The sequence below is a fragment of the Marmota marmota genome, unplaced genomic scaffold (genome assembly GCF_001458135.2).
Source record: "Marmota marmota marmota unplaced genomic scaffold, marMar, whole genome shotgun sequence".
Taxonomy (NCBI): Eukaryota; Metazoa; Chordata; class Mammalia; order Rodentia; family Sciuridae; genus Marmota; species Marmota marmota.
Window position 1 is genome coordinate 9545584 of NW_026000241.1, and position 16188 is coordinate 9561771.

The window sequence follows — 16188 nt, forward strand, 5'->3', positions numbered from 1 at the left end:
TCCCATACTATGCCTGTCCCTAATGAATTTTGAAACCAACAGAAAATAGCCTCTAAAAGACTGGACCACTCAAATGCCATAGCCCCTAGAGAGCCCTTTAAACCTGGACCCTTTTCTTCTTTAAAGTCTTGGTTACTTTCTCAGTAAAACTTCCTGGGAAATCCAGGAAGTTAGAGAGGATTTCTAACCTAGCCTTTCCCTATATGCCAAAGATTCTGACTTCTTTAAGTAAATCTCTCCAAATAATTTTTCCTTCACTATTTTCCACTTACTACCAGTTCAGTGTTTCTCGTACTTTTCCTCTTTCCTACAGAACCTTCAAAATTATTACTTTTTTGGTTTATCACCTGTAATGTTTTTTATTTAATCATCTTATTACTTCCTCTTTTTCACTCAAGTAGAGCGTCACCTTGGTTCCCCTACCTCACCCAAAGCTATATAGAGTGGGGACAGCGTGGGATTTCTGAGCCCTTCCGATTCTTCCCTCAGATTCACCATCTGTAAATAGTGGTAGACTCAAAGAAATCTGCCAACGTCCCTAAGAAGACCATGATATCTTCCCATTTTTCCTTTTACCAAGTCTAACTAGAAAGCATCCTGAAATCGTGATCTTAGTATGTGGAGGTAACATAATCTCATAAAAATCTCATTTCTCAATATAAGGATAATTGATCTTCATTTTATTTATATTGAACTATGCTAAAAAGTACAAAATGCCTTCCTTCCAATCCCTCCAAATTTACACACACACACACACACACACACCACTCACTCTCCCTAAAAATTGTCACAGTTATTAAAAAAAAATACAGCTCATGATTAAAGTAGGGTGGAGCCACTCTCCCTCACAGCTCCAACTGTTTGCTTTGGTGATAAACTCAAGCTAGTAAACAACCTGAAGCAAAAGCTCAGCCTTTTCCTGAGCCAAATTCATCCACTTGGGACTGAGAATGCATGTTCATGTTTGCTGACACTGTTAGACAGCTTATGTAACAACGCTGCTGGGTAGTTTGACTATCAGGGATTTAATAACCTCCTTAGGACAGATTTAAAATAAAATAGAATATTAAATTAAAATAATGAGCTGCAGTTTTGCAGAACTTCAAAAATCCCCAAGCCACAAACATCTCCACAAATGAGATATTTTAATTATACACTCACTCCTTTGGTTTCCCTGCATCAACAACATTTAGCATGCACAGTCTGGGAAAACACACTAAGTTTTCTCAGCAATGCAAAGTGATGAACGGTCTGTTTAGTTACATGTCACAGAAGTCTTTCTGAAATTCCTTCTTTATCTTTCATCCACAATACCTAGTAAAGTGATCGTCTCATTATGTGAACACAATGTTCACTGAAATAAGAATAAAATGTCATGAGGACTTACTGTTGAAATGGAATGTATCCAGTTCAGAGTGGGCACTAAATGATGGCAACCACTGTTATCAGATTCAACAAACACTCGCTGAACAGAAATCTGAGAGGTGGCATGGTAAATAAGGTAGACATTAACTGAGTTTGAAGGAGGGTGTCATGGTGGGGATTGAGAGAATCTACGCTCATGAACCTTGCAAGTAGAAAAAAGACTCCAGATACCACTGGAGGGGTCAAGGACAGGGAGTCTGGCCAAAAGCAAAGTTGGGCATAGCCACACCAATGCCTCCAAACCATCATCCAGTGAGTGCATCAGAGTGCTACAGCTTACATGGGAGAACACTGTCTGGTGTTTTTCTTGACTCTGAGGCTTGTAATCCTCAGAGACTGCAAGCATATCATCTCTGGATCATCTCAGTGAAGGACTCCTGAATGTCACAAGACTTTGTGAAGCCCCATCCAAATAAGAAAACTGCTCCTTTTCCTCCTGCCTTTCAACAATCTTGTACTCAAATGCAGCCTCCCCACTCCCAGAGGGGAAGACTGACCTTCAGAGGGGCGGTGTGAAGTGCGGATAAGAGAGCCTGTCACCAGAACCTGGGTAGTACTAAATGATCAAGAAACTCTTGGCAATAATCTTGAGGCATGGATTCCAGATCTGCCTTTGCTGCATCAAATCCTGGGCAAGATATTTGACTTTTCTGAACTGCCTTTCCTTGTCTGAAAAGTTTCCTTCTAGCTTTTATCTAAACTGAAAATAATCAATTTAAATTATTTCCATTTCACTGTATAAACTGTTTAACAAATAAACATGTTTTCATCTTTGCACCTCTTTTCCTACCAATATCAATACCAAAAGCTAACATTTATAACTTAGTCTTATTCTAAAGAATTTACCTGGGGCCACTTTGCCTCTGCTCCCAATAAAAGTCTCAAGCTTATTTTTAAAAGTTTTAAACATGGTTCCTGGGGATAACTACTAAGCTTTGTACATAATTTGGTATTAGTCATGTTGAATAAAATGACTGTGGCAAGAAATGAAAAGAAAAATGAAATTCTTGAAACCAGTATCTGTTTTAACACCCACTACCAGAATAGTTCACACCTGCCTTCTAGTTTTGCTCTTGAAAACATATTGTATTGGCTTCTTCACAGACTCAAGCTTCAGATGCTTCCACCTAGACCCTATGAGGTTTTGGACATGTGCCATTGTCTCTCAGTCTCCTCATCCATAAGTAGGTAGGATCGGGTCTCTAAAATCCTTTTTAGAGCGACATAGCACCCTATTGTGATCCACTTTTTCTAGGGGCTAAAATCAACACAAACCCAGAATGTATTCCCTAAAAAATTAGCTTTTCTATTCATGATTCAGGAGTAATGCCAAATGTCTTCTCTGTCTTTCAGACTCTCAAAAGGCTGGTAGTTCTCAGCCTTGAGCTTCTCATTGTAGTCTATGGAAGCGAGCTCACCTTTCCCCTTATTCATTGCCTCCTCAGGGTCGTCTCTGAGTCGCGTTTGCTTTCTGAGCCTCATTAACCCACTCAGTGGTGGATGCTCACTCACTGGATTTCACCTACCCAAGGCCCCCAGTATTTGCAATAACCCATCCCGTCCTACACTTTTTGTCTTTTCGCGGCAGTGTTCCTCCAAGAGTGGTCCGTGACCACTTTGGGGTTGATGGTAAAAACTGCGGACTATCTAAGGACCCAAGCTAGATTTCGTGACTGGGAACTTCTGGTGGTGTAGCTCTCGCAGGCTGGGGTGGGGCGGGGGGCGGTTGTTCAACTAATGTTTTTAGTCATACTAAGCATGAAACTTTGGAATTCACTGCTCTTTGGGGCAAATCCATTTCTTTAAAATATTTTTTTGCAATTTTTTAAAAAGGAAAAGGTGATAAATTAGAGACCTTTACCAGCAACATAAGAGAAAATCATAATAGAAGGAAGAGCGAGTGTGGGGTTGTTCGGAGACTCTGTTCTGGAACCTGGAAGTGCTGGTGTCGTCCGCCTGTCTCAACCACCTTGACCAAGCCCAGGTAGAAACTACTGCTGAGTAAATAAAAAATTAAATTCTTAAAAATAAATTTAAAAAGTGCGCTTCGCCCAATCTGCATGCTGTGAGGCTGTTAGAAGTCTGGATTCGCCCTAAAGGCCACCGCACCAGGGGGCGTCAGGGCCGGGAGAAGCGTAGACCATCTCTCTCTTGCAGGCGAGACCCGAGGCTCCCAAAGACGCAAGCACTATGGTGACCCTGGCGGCCCCGCCCCCCCGTTACCATTGGCAACGGCGGTCCGCGCCAAAAGGCAGCGTGGCATAAAAAGGTGGGACTTCCGGACCAAGAAGCTAATGCGCATGCGGATATCTGCCAGTCATAGGCACTTCCTGTCTCGTGATCTTGAGGACCAATGAACGTGCGTAACTGCAGACCCACGTGCCTGCGTTCCTATTAGCAACCACAGGCTTCTAAACAACCCGTTTTATCTCCAGCCTTTTGCGGTCCTGCGGATCTTGGTGATTTGGGGTTTAGCAAATCATCGCCTCACCTCTCTCGCTCCTTTAGGCTCCTGACCCCGCCTACCGCCATGGTGAGTAGCGGACCGGCAGGCGCCGAGGAAAGTGCAGCGGCCGGGCTCGAGACGCTGAGCGGGTGGGTCCGGAATGACGGCGTGTCCTCAGCTTGTTTGAGCCCAACTCCTGAGCCCGAGGAAGGGAGACTGCGCTGAGCGCGAGAGTCTCCGTTAACCTCAGCCCAAGCCCCTCCGGGGTAACCCCGAGTGAATCTCTCTCCTAGCAGCCGCTCTCCGTCGCCTCGTCCCTCGCTCCTGCCTGGGGAGTTGCCAGGGCCAAGTCACAACTCAGTAGGTGAAGAGCCGCTCAGCGCCGGGTTTCCACACTATTCTAAGAAACTCCAATTTGCACACACACACAAACACGTTTGCCAACATGAATAATTGAAGGAATCCAACTTTCTGATGTAGAATCTTCATCTTTAAGAATTCTAACACTCTATTTTACAACTAAAGAAATTTGGGGTGACATTTCCTTTGTATTACCCTGTTCAAAAAAACCCTTAGGCTGGGACTGGAGCTTAGTGGTAGAATGCAGGCTTCGCATGAGTGAAGCTTTGGATTCAGTCCCCAGTATCAAAAAATAAAAATAAGAAAAAAAAAAAACAAAACACTTAGTCCCTCCAGTAGGTATAACATGCCAATTAAATGGTATTTCTACATAGAGCCGTGTACAGTACTGAAGTTGAAGTGTTCAGGCAAAAAAGGAATGAAACCAGGTTTGGGATTGCTGCTTAAATGGAGTACTGAAACACCTCAGCAGTCAGACTTCCTAGGTCGCCAAAAGCAAAAACAGATCATTCCTAATCATTCCTTACCCTTCTTGAGCTTACTCCGTCTCTTGATTTCCCTAAAATATTATGAAAGTGATTTAAAAAAATGTTAATGGTGATATCACAAAAAAAAATTGATTCCAGTTCATGTTCTATCTTCTATCTTTCATTTCTATCAATTCAATTAACAACCTAAGCTTTGAAGTCAGACTTAGGTTTTTCATTGTAGATAATTTTAGGGTTGTTAACATAATTGAAATAACGCATATAAAATAGCACAGTACATGCAAAAAAATATTAAGCAGTATTTGACCTATCCTTGGCTGCTAGCCCAGCCTTCCAGGTTTTACCTCTTAAATATCTGTAAAACTCTCATCTGGTTTAAAATAAAAACCAACTAATGCCTGTTTCCAAGCCAAATTATACTTTTTAAAGCTGTATGCAGTGGGATAAGGTGAAGTTGCTAAAACAGACCAAAAAACAATGTCTGAAAGAATTCAGAAGTTGTTTTCTTTCTCACTAAGTATCATATTTCACTGCTCATTTCAGTGAGATGAGTAGGTCAGTGGTGTTCCATGAGATGAGAACACACATCTCTTTCATCTTGTTGCCCTTCCAGCCCATGAAATATTCATGTTGTCTGTAAGACTCAGTGAAGCATGTGTGAGGCACTGGGTTTGATCCTTAGCACCATAAAAAAAAACAGGCTTCACAGAAATAGAATGTTTCAAAGATGTACCCCTGTCTTAAGGACCAGGTATTGGAGACAGCCCATATCTCTTCTGTTCACATCTATTCCTAAAAAGTAGTTCCATGGCTGCCCTTGACTGTAGGGAGGCTGAAGAAACATCATCTAGCTGGAGCAGTACTGTAGCCAGGAAGAAAGGAACAACTGAATTTGATGGACATGTAGCAGTCTTTACGACAGGATCCTGTATATTTTCACTGTTGGGTTTTTTGTTTTTTTATCAAATCTTCAAAACTAACAATTCAATTACTTCTCTCTTTTTCAGGCAGAGTTGGGCCTAAATGAGCACCACCAAAATGAAGTTATTAATTATATGCGTTTTGCTCGTTCAAAAAGAGGCTTGAGACTCAAAACTGTGGATTCCTGCTTCCAGGACCTCAAGGAGAGCAGGTATTAGGGGACTCTAAGGAAACCAAATAGGAATGTAGATCCTTTCTGGTAGCCATTATGGGGATGCTGGATCATGACAGTTCTAGGATTGTCATGATTAATTATTCAGATGAGAGCAGCTATGCTGAAACTCCTGGATATACAAAGTATAGAAATTGTAGTGTGATGTAAACAGTCAATCTATTATCAAACATGCACATTCTGATGATTATGAGATGGCAAAGTTTCTGACAGGTAGGCATGAAACTGTGATGGGCTTGTGAATTAACAAGATTCTGTAACTGTATTTATGAGGTTGGGGTAGTAGCTCTTGGTCTTGCTGAGAGACTGAGGGTAAGAGACTTTGGAGTGGGGAGGACTGTGTTACTGTGAAACTGTCATTGGCACTAGAAAGCATACACAGAAGCTTTTCAAAGACTCAGTGTCAGTCATTTGCTGAGAATTGTTGTGGTTTTAGTCACCCCCAGTGGGATCATAGGCAGGTCTCCCCACCCTCCCAGCCTTGTGCTCCTCTCTGTGTCATTAGGGGATTGGAGAAGATGGTTCCCTTCCAGACCAAACATCTCTGAGTGAAAGTAGATTTTTATTGCTATTGTCAATGGTGATGTTCATTGCTGAGAGAGGGCTGGGGTTGTGGCTCAGCGGTAGAGCACTTGCCTAGCACATGTGGTGAGGCACTGGGTTCAATCCTCAGCACCACATTAAAATAAATAAATAAAATAGGGGTATTGTGTCCATCTATGACTAAAAAATATTTTTTTAAAAAGAATGCGAATGGAAGCAATATAAAATACCATTTATTTCTTGTAGGCACTTACCAACATGTGACTAGTTCAAATGTTTATTAAAATGCTAGAGAAATATTAGGGAAAAAAGGAGAAACTATACCTTCCAAGTAATTTTTGAGATTATTAAATGTGAGTAGACGAATTGTAGTGGAGATTGAAATAGAAAACATTTAATATTAAAAAATTAAAGAAAAAAAATATGATGATTTTGGAAGTGTTTCTCAGACCGTATTTGTATTAATAGATGTGAATGTTTGAAGAATTAAGCACAATTTAATCATTTAAGTAGATATTAAAATTTGAGTTTAAATTAATCTTAATCTGTTGCATTAACAAAGAAAAGAGTTTCTAGAAACATTTTCATTATAGTCTTTAATTCTTTAGGTAACATTGATGTGGCTTTCTTAATTTTGTTGCATTTTGTAAATTGTTTTGTTTATACAGAAGTTTCAAATCTTTGTTGTTTTTCAGGCTTGTGGAGGAGACCTTCACTGTGGATGAAGTGTCGGAAGTCCTGAGTGGGTTGCAGGCTGTGGTGCATAGCGAGGTGGAGTCTGAGCTCATCAACACTGCCTACACCAATGTGCTACTTCTGCGGCAGCTGTTTTCACAAGCTGAGAAGTGGTACCTTAAGCTACAGACAGACATCTCTGAGCTTGAAAACAGGTGATAAAATTTGTATCTGCATTTGAGATGGTAGAGTCCCAAGCATAATCTTAAAAGCTAGTAAATTTCTATGCTGCTTCTTTTCTTGGGGCTAGAGTGTGAGAAAATTTGGGTAGGGTAGCAGCAAAGCATCTGGACAGTGGGTAGTTTTCTTAAATACCACTCAATGTTCTTTCAAAATTCTGTTTGTAATTCCTAGGTACTTCAAAGGCTTTTGAGATTTATGAAATTGCTTCCCAAACTATAATTATTCTTTGTGGAATCTTTGTTAGCTTGGTCAGTTAGTTGGTCATTATCGCTAGGTCAACAAAGAAATAGAGATTATGAAGCAGTTCAAAATATAATTCTAATATGTTAGATACCATTGATTCTTTTTGGGGGGTGGGGAGGGGTTCCGGGGATTGAATTAACCACTGAGCAACATCCCCAGCCCTGTTTCATATTTTATTTAGAAACAGGTTCTCACTGAGTTGCCTAGCCCATCGCTTTTGCTGAGGCTGGCTTTGAACTCATAATCCTCCTGCCATAGCCTCCCAAGTCACTGGGATTATGGGCATGTGCCACCTCGCCCAGCACCATTGATTCTTACTAGCAACATTACAAGTTAACCTTAAATAGGAAATATAAAACAGTTTATAATCCTAACAATATTGAAGAGCTCATTAATTTCAAAAACTGTAGAAAAATCAATGAAGTTGAAACTTTTTCTAAGAAAAGACTCCTAGAAATGAAGAGGGACTGACCACCCTGCAGCCTGCTCTCTAGGCAGAGTGGCATCATGTTGGTTCATGTGGAGTGTGCCAAGCAATGCTAAGAACAGCCTGTGGCAGGGAGGGAAAGTCATTTAGCTTCTGCAACTACAGAGGGTGACTGATGAGAAAACTCTTTTAAGAAGTTGCTGTTTTATGACACTTAGAAGCATGGGCTGTAAGTGTGTTACAGTCAGCTCTTCCTCATCTTGTAGCTCAGTAGGTGGCTCACCCCACATCCCCTGTCTTTCCTAGGAATACATAGTTTTCATCTACAGTAGATACTGTGGATTAATTTTATTTTCTGAGGCTGCTTTGTTAAAATATCAGTTTGCCTTTCTTAGCTAACAATGTATACTATGTAATAGAGCAACCTCCTCATAGAACCTCAGAAATAGAGGCAGGGAGAAAAACAAATTTCACTGATATTTATATAACATTGCAATTTACTTCTAGCAACATATAGTGAATCCCTAGCAGGTTCAAAATACTGTGGATGGTTCAAATTTGAGTCCGTGTTGTTTGGATTCTCAACCATTTATAACTAAATCTCATTTCTGGTGTTGTAAAATTTTGTCCTTCTTGTGCTCTTTCCTCTAGCATATGATAGCTTGGTACCAGTGATTTTATTCTTTTCTCTGATACAAATTTATTCTAAATGGATATTCTTCTATTTTTGCTTTTATCCTCAAGAGGATTATTAGAACAAGTTGCAGAATTTGAAAAAGCAGAATTTACATCTTCAAATAAAAAGGTAATTTTTGGTCATCCTGAGTCCATATCTTAATAGTTGGTATTCAGAACTCTCAAGGCACTCAAAGCATTCAGAGGTCAAAGTGAAAACTCTCAAGGGCATAACTGGAAAAACTGCTTTTGTCTCTTCTGCCCCCCATCCACACACACTCCCTGCGCTCCAGTCAGTCCAGCTGTGTAAGCTCTTCACTCAGCTGATGCACAGTGCAGGGTTGGGGATGAGTCAGACCTGAGCTCATATTCCTGGCTCTGCCACTCCTAGCTGTGTGACCTTGAACAGGTTTCCTGTGATGACTGAGTCCCATCTGTCACATGGAGACAATACTGGTAGTTACTAACTTGTCTTCTTAACATTCACAACATGTGCGATGATCATTCACCATTCCCTTTCATAGACAAACCATAAATGCTCTCTGTTGTCAGATTGTTAACTCAGCTGAGATGAGTCAATGGACATACCCTCAGAAAACATTTTTCATTGATTTCTTTGGAACATATTTATAGCTAAGAAATTTCTGGGTCAGAGGACATGGATGCTTGTTTTTAATACATAGTACTAAACTACCATAATATTTGTTTCCAGTTATTGTTCATCTATAGTGTGGTGCCTAAATTCTTGGCAATATTACTGTTTTCGTTTAAATATTTTTTAGTTGTAGATGGACACAATACCTTTATTTTATTTATCTTTTTTGAAAATGTGGTGCTTAGAATCGAACCTAGGGCCTCACATGTGCTAGGCAAGCACTCTACCACTGAGCCCCAGCCCCAGCCCCAATATTACCATTTTTCACAGTCTGAGGTTCATGCAGAAATCAATTTTAGCTCCCACAGATAAAAATTCTAGTTCCTAGATGCTAGGATCTAAATCAGGTCTGGCTTTGGTCTCCTTCCCTCCTTTCTTTATTTTTAAAAGCGGTTTGTGGTGTCTCAGGCCCTGAGACGTAACAGGTGAACCCAGTGAGAATCCCCATACTTGTGGTACTGGCTTCCCTGTGCATATGTTCATACACAGTGCTCACTGAATAGATGTGGTTTATTCTGTGCTGAGTTTGTTTTGGTTTCTTTATTTTGTTTCAGCCCATCATAGATATTACAAAACCAAAACTTGTTCCAATTAACGAAGTTGGGACAACAGAACTCCTAAACAAGGTATGTTGTCAACATTTTGAACAATGGAAAAGCTCTAATTCTATTCTCCCTTTTCCTGAACAACTCTAGGGAGAGGAACAAAGGGCAGGAGATTGTCTCAGAGTTTGGTCCATTGAGGGTAACTAGCCCTTCCGCCTTTCTTCATGGTACCCAATGGGCCAGAAGAGGGCACGTCCACTTTCCAGAGCATGTGACACAGCTCTTGAGCACACCTTTCTGTGGCAGCATGGAGAGCATGGGACTGTGGATAGTGTTTACTGACAGACATTTGGACTTTTTGATCCATGATAACAATGAAGGATACAAATAGATATTTTTCACTACTCCTATATTCTCAACATTATGCTAGATGTTGTTAAAGATTTTTTTTAATATTTACTTTTTAGTTTTAGATGAACACAATATCTTTATTTTATTTTTATGTGGAGCTGAGAATCAAACCCAGTGCCTCACGCATGCTAGGCGAGCGTGCTACCACTTGAGCCACATCCCCAGCCCCTGGATGTTGTTAAAGATTTTAAAAAGCAGTATAATATTCATCCCTCACTCTCAAAATGCCATAGTTCCTTGGGAGGGTAGAATTTACATTCTAGAAGGAGAGACCAAAGGATTCTCCTGTGTGCTGTAGGCATCATGGGGTAGCGGAGAAGCCATAGTTCCCCGTGGGTGAAAGCAGGCACTTGGGTAGGATGGTGCCTGATCTGGGCCTTGAAGATAAAGACAGATTAAATTGTCAGAGGAAGAGAAACAGGACTGTTGATCAGGGGAACATAATGGTCAGTGATGAGAGGCAGACAGAGGCTGGCAAGACTTGGAACAGAGTGCCCTTGGATGGATCACACAGGTCGGGTATAGGGAAAAGATAAATGATAGGTGGCTGGTGGTGTTGGAGCTGCATAAGAACAAAGGTGCTCAGCCTCAGGTTGGTCAGAAGCATTTGAGGACAAGGCTCTGAAATGATGAAGATGGTGTTTTCAGGGTAAGTATACAGTGTAGGCCAAGAATAGACCCATGCAGGATTGGCCAGCTGAGAGGGGAGGGGCTCTGGAAAATGGCTGTGGATAGAGGGTGGAAGAAGGAAAGGTGTGCCTGAGGTCTGAAAGAAAAGGAACTCTTAAGTCTTTGAGTCAAAGCTAACTCATAGATATCGAGGCTGGCGGGCTAGGCGAAATTGGGGTTCTGCTGCTAACCAGTGCATGTGGATTTTTGAGCTATTATGTAATTTCAATTTAATTTAGAAATTAAAAATTTAAGTGAAACAAATAATTCCAAATGTTAAAAATATTTTGATTAAAATAATAACTGTCATATTTACTCATAAAGGAGATTTTAAGACTTCAAGAAGAGAATGAGAAATTGAAGTTAAGGCTGAAGAACATTGAAATGCAGGTAAGTGAGAAATCCTTTAAAAAAATAATTGAGTTCCTTACAGATTAAATACTGATGAGTTCTACTTAAATTTGATTATAGGCTACAAATGCATTGGATGAGAAGTCAAAACTAGAACAAGCACTACAAGATTTACAGCTTGACCAAGGAAATCAAAAGGTGAAACAGTTTTAGCTTTCCTTTTCACATTTTCTAGATAGAATAATGTTATAAATTTAAAATTAAGTCTAGTTCTTATTCATTATACCTTACCCCTATCCCTGCCACTAAGAAAAATGCCACCGTTGTCCTGTATGGGAACAGCCTTGCCCAAGAAACACCAAATGAGAACAAGCACTCTTCCCTCTGTCCATCCTTGGACTAGTGTGACAAAATCAAATCAAGTTAATTAGTGGTTGAGTCTTATAGGTATTGAGGCTGGTGGGCTGGGCGAAATTGAGGTTCCATTGCTAACCAGCACATGTGGATTTTTGAGCTATTATGTAATTTCAATTTAATTTAAAAATTAAAAATTTAAGTGAAACAAATAATAATTCCAAATGCTAAAAAAATTGATTAAATTAATAACTGTTGAATTTACTCACAAGGAGATTCATCAAATCAAATTAATTAGTGGTTATGAATCTTCAAACCCATAAATTCAGCTGCATTGTATAGTGCAGTGAAATTCAGGTTGAGCCTGCAGGCTTGGCTGGGACTGATGACTGAATGTTGCTCCCCCTGCTGGAAGTCAGGTGAGCGTTCTATTTCCAGTGTGAATGCTGTAATATGATTTCATGTGAGTGGGACCTTTTGAGTGAATGCTCAGTGCAGTATTGGCTTTTCTGGTGGTCATATTGTTATTATGAACATCTGCTACATTTACAATCCCAAATTCTGCTTCACTAAGAACCCCTTTGCGCCTACCACTCAGCTTTCCCAATCGTCATACATGGCCAGTCTGGCTTCATTTCTATTTCTACTTTCTTTTTCCTCCCTCTCTGTCTCTTTGATGCAGATCTCATACATTGTATTTGTATGAGTGTATATTTTATAAATGGGAGGGTATTTTGTATATGGTTTTATAAAAGGAAAATATGTATGATTTCAACCATGCCAAGAACCATAGATTTATAAAATAGAGCTGAGTGTTGTTCCAGAACAGCTTCATAATTTCTCAAAAGTAAAAACAGTTTCAAACATTCTTAGATGATGAATTTGTTTAAAAACCATTTGGGGCTTTGCTTCACTTTTGTTTTAAGATTTTGGACACAACAAAATTTTGGACACAAGCAAAATGGACATATGCGTTTACAAGTCACAATGAAATAAAACATTTTTAAAGATTAGGTTTCAAAAGTGAGCAAAGACTTTTTGTTTTGCTGAAAAGACTGCTTCAGATCTATATATTTAGCTATCATAGACTATTTTCCTATTGTATCAATACAGATCATTTTTCTGTCATGAATTTTGTCTAGTCAAAAACAAGCTCCAAATAAAAGCCATATTTCTGTTGTCAGATTATGCAAAAATGTACATAGCTCATTAATATAAAAAACTCAAAATCTTGTAAATTAAAAAAACCCATGTTTTTTATCAATACTCATTTTGTTCTCATATTTTTGTAAATAATGACTAAAGCATATCTACTTAGTTTTTTATCTTGAGTTTTTAAATATTTTTTCCACCTATACCATTTCGAAGACTCAAAAATCTTCAGGATTTTGGCTTTTCATAATGAAAGCTATTTGCCATCTCAACTCTGGTACACACCGCACTGCAATTTTGAAATCTCATTCTCACATTTCTTTTGGACTGGAATACCAACAGTTCATAAAGCATATTTTCTGTATTTGGAATTCAGTGACTTTGGAATGTCTGCTATGTGCTAGAGGTCACACCCTTGAGCTGCGGTGGATGGACTGGGCCTGTTGGCAGCCCAGGCCAATGGAAGGCTGCATCTGCATGCACACACATCACACACTGTCTCTTCTTTCCTCTCCCTTGACATTGAATCACCATTCTAAAGCGGTTATTATTTAGGATGCCAACATGAAGCTACATTCATGTATTTCATTTTTGTAGGATTTTATAAAGGCCCAAGGCTTGAGTGACTTGCAAAACACAGTTGCTGCTTTAAAGAGTGAGTTTCAGAAGACACTTAATGACAAGACAGAAAACCAGAAGTCCCTGGAGGAGAATCTTGCAACAGCCAAGCACGACCTACTCAGGGTTCAGGAGCAGCTGAGCATGGCTGAAAAGGTCAGAAGACTGTGTTTAAGGGATTGTCTGTTTATGTCATATTAGCTGATAAACAGTGTAGAGGACACGCTCAAATTATTTTTACTCAAGGTATTAGCAAACACATGTGCCAAAGGATTATTACTTCTGGGTATTGAGATTCTTCCGTCTGTGGTGCTAAACTATCTGTGATAATGAGCAATCTCCTCTCCTTCTATGGGCTGGGAAAATGGTTGTCCTCATGGCTGCATCTCCCCTTGCCCCCTACATCATTTGGCTTGGTCCTCCTATAACCTGACAGAAGAATCAGTGATTTTTTTTTTTAAGGTTTCTGTACCTTTTTCATAATTTATATGAATATGTAGAGAGTTAAGTTCTTCACTTTAGAGATTAGACTCTTAAGAATATGGAACTGGGGCTGGGGTTGTGGCACTTGCCTAGCATGCATGAGGCACTGGGTTCGATCCTCAGCACCATGTAAAAAAAAAAATAAAGGTATTGTGTCCATTCACAACTAAAAAATAAAAGTTAAAAAAAAAAAGAATATGGAACTAAAGTTTAATTAAATTAAATCCTCTTTCTAAAATACTGATATTACTTTGGGATTTGAAAAAGATTGTTTTATTTTTAAAAAAAGATTCATTTTACCTGAAAATTATTTAATATTTCACATAGATTTCTCATGCCTAAGTGAAGAATACTTGAGTTATTTGCTAACATTTTACTTGGGAAAATAGTACTTTCTTGGCTTCTTATTTGAAATAATGTTTTTAAAGTTTGGATAGTCTTCATTTTACCTAAGTTTCTTTTGTTAAGGAAATTATATAGTAAGTAAATTTGAAGCAAAAAACAAGCGTTTTCATCACATTTGCTGTGCTTTCCTTAACTATTTCTTAGTAATGGGCTGATGTTTTTCACTAAGCAGGAATTAGAGAAGAAATTTCAACAAACAGCTGCTTATCGAAACATGAAGGAGATTCTCACCAAGAAGAACGACCAAATCAAAGACCTGAGGAAAAGACTGGCAAAGTAAGCCAGGCCAGTCCCACCCTCATCTCTCTCCCCTGGGTTGATATTTGTCCAGAAGGCTCAGATGAGAGGGTAGATGTTCAGTCCTTTAGTCCAGAGGCCTTCTTCTGTGGAGCTGGGCCCAACCTTGTCCCTAAGGCCACCAGCACTGCTGCTTAGGTTTAGCTAGACCTTTACACACACATGAAGCTACATCGAGATGCTCTTGGCACTGCAATCACTTAGCAGGACATGGGCAGAAGCACAGCAGCTGCAAGACAGTGGGCATCTCTACTGTGTGTCCTCCTGTCCACATGTAGCCTCCCAGCTAGGGTCAGTTCTGTCATCAGCAATTTTGCCTAGAAACTCAGTTAGCATTTTGCCTTTTTTCCAAGTTCCAGGGAAGAGAACTAGAAACTCAATTCAAGACCAGGTTGGTCCTTTAGAAAAGGAAATTTATTAACCCTTCACTCACAACAGCTCTTGGTATTGATCTGAGGATTGGATAATTGTACCAAAATATTGCAGAGACCTAGATTCTAAAGGGACATTAGGTTTTCTGTGGCAGAAATCCCCTAGGTGACTGTCATAATGCCTTGAAAGCACCTGACCACCACAGTGCTGATGACAAATGAGGAATGATTTTCATCCCTGGAGATGCTTCAAGTGACCTCGTTTGGTAATGACAGCATCACAACAAAAAGTATCTTTACACACTCTTAATTTATATCTCCAGGTATGAGTCAGAAGATTAAAAACTGAAGATTTCCGGATACTGCCACAACATGAACAAACCAACTGCCGTCCACCTCAGGCATGGATTCTGAAGCATTTCATCATATCCCCTCTCCCTATTTTTGTAATATTATACTTTGCTTATGATATTTTAAACTAGAATCCCTATTTTCAGTTGTCCAGTGGAGAAGAGAAGAAATGTAATGGCTCTGGCCGATTACCCCTGCCCAGTGAGCACTCTGCCAAGCTCCAGAGGCGTAGTTCAAATACAGTGGGAAACATTGACAGGAGGAAGATTTTTAGAGTGGGAGGAAGAGTCTTAGCCTTTTACATTAGCATAAAAACTATATCTTTTTAATGAATTAAAGAAGCTAACAATATGTATAGTTGTGCATTCCCCAAAGGTAAAATAAACAATAGTTAGTAAAGTTAGTTATTACAAATAAACCTTATTTTTATTATTAGTGATGAAATCTTACTTCATTTACTCTATATGATCAAGAAATGTATGAATTCATTGAAAATGTGAATAGTAACTGAGGCAGCATTTTCACCCATTGTAAGAAAAATTATCAGCAGTGGACATGAGGGTTTGGTTAACTTTTCCCATCTTCCTGCCTTAAATAGTGTTTAAGAGGAGATGCCGGCGTGTTTTGGCATCTTGACATCGTGATTTTGTGCTACTGATGGAGAAGTCAGATCCATCCCATACTACATTTAGAAACCATTTGGACTTGGTGTCAAAGTAATCGTTACTTGTATTTCCAGAATATTATTTTAATTACATGTAAAATAAGAACTCTTTTTTAAAATTGACATTTAGCATAAATTCAGTCACCAGATTGCAGATTGGATTTTGGATTATAATTTGCGCTTA

At 39.4% G+C, this 16188-nt stretch overlaps 1 protein-coding gene across 1 annotated transcript; it reads left to right on the forward strand.

The window, feature by feature from the left end:
- Nucleotides 1-3796: 3796 nt before the first annotated feature.
- Lztfl1 (leucine zipper transcription factor like 1) lies at nt 3797-15775 on the forward strand. Its single transcript, XM_015489380.2, has 10 exons — nt 3797-3958; nt 5727-5851; nt 7111-7305; nt 8748-8808; nt 9888-9959; nt 11283-11348; nt 11430-11507; nt 13413-13589; nt 14494-14597; nt 15313-15775. Exons 1-10 carry the CDS (start codon nt 3956-3958, stop codon nt 15329-15331), a joined length of 900 nt encoding a protein of 299 aa, XP_015344866.1. The 5' UTR covers nt 3797-3955; the 3' UTR covers nt 15332-15775.
- Nucleotides 15776-16188: the final 413 nt, after the last annotated feature.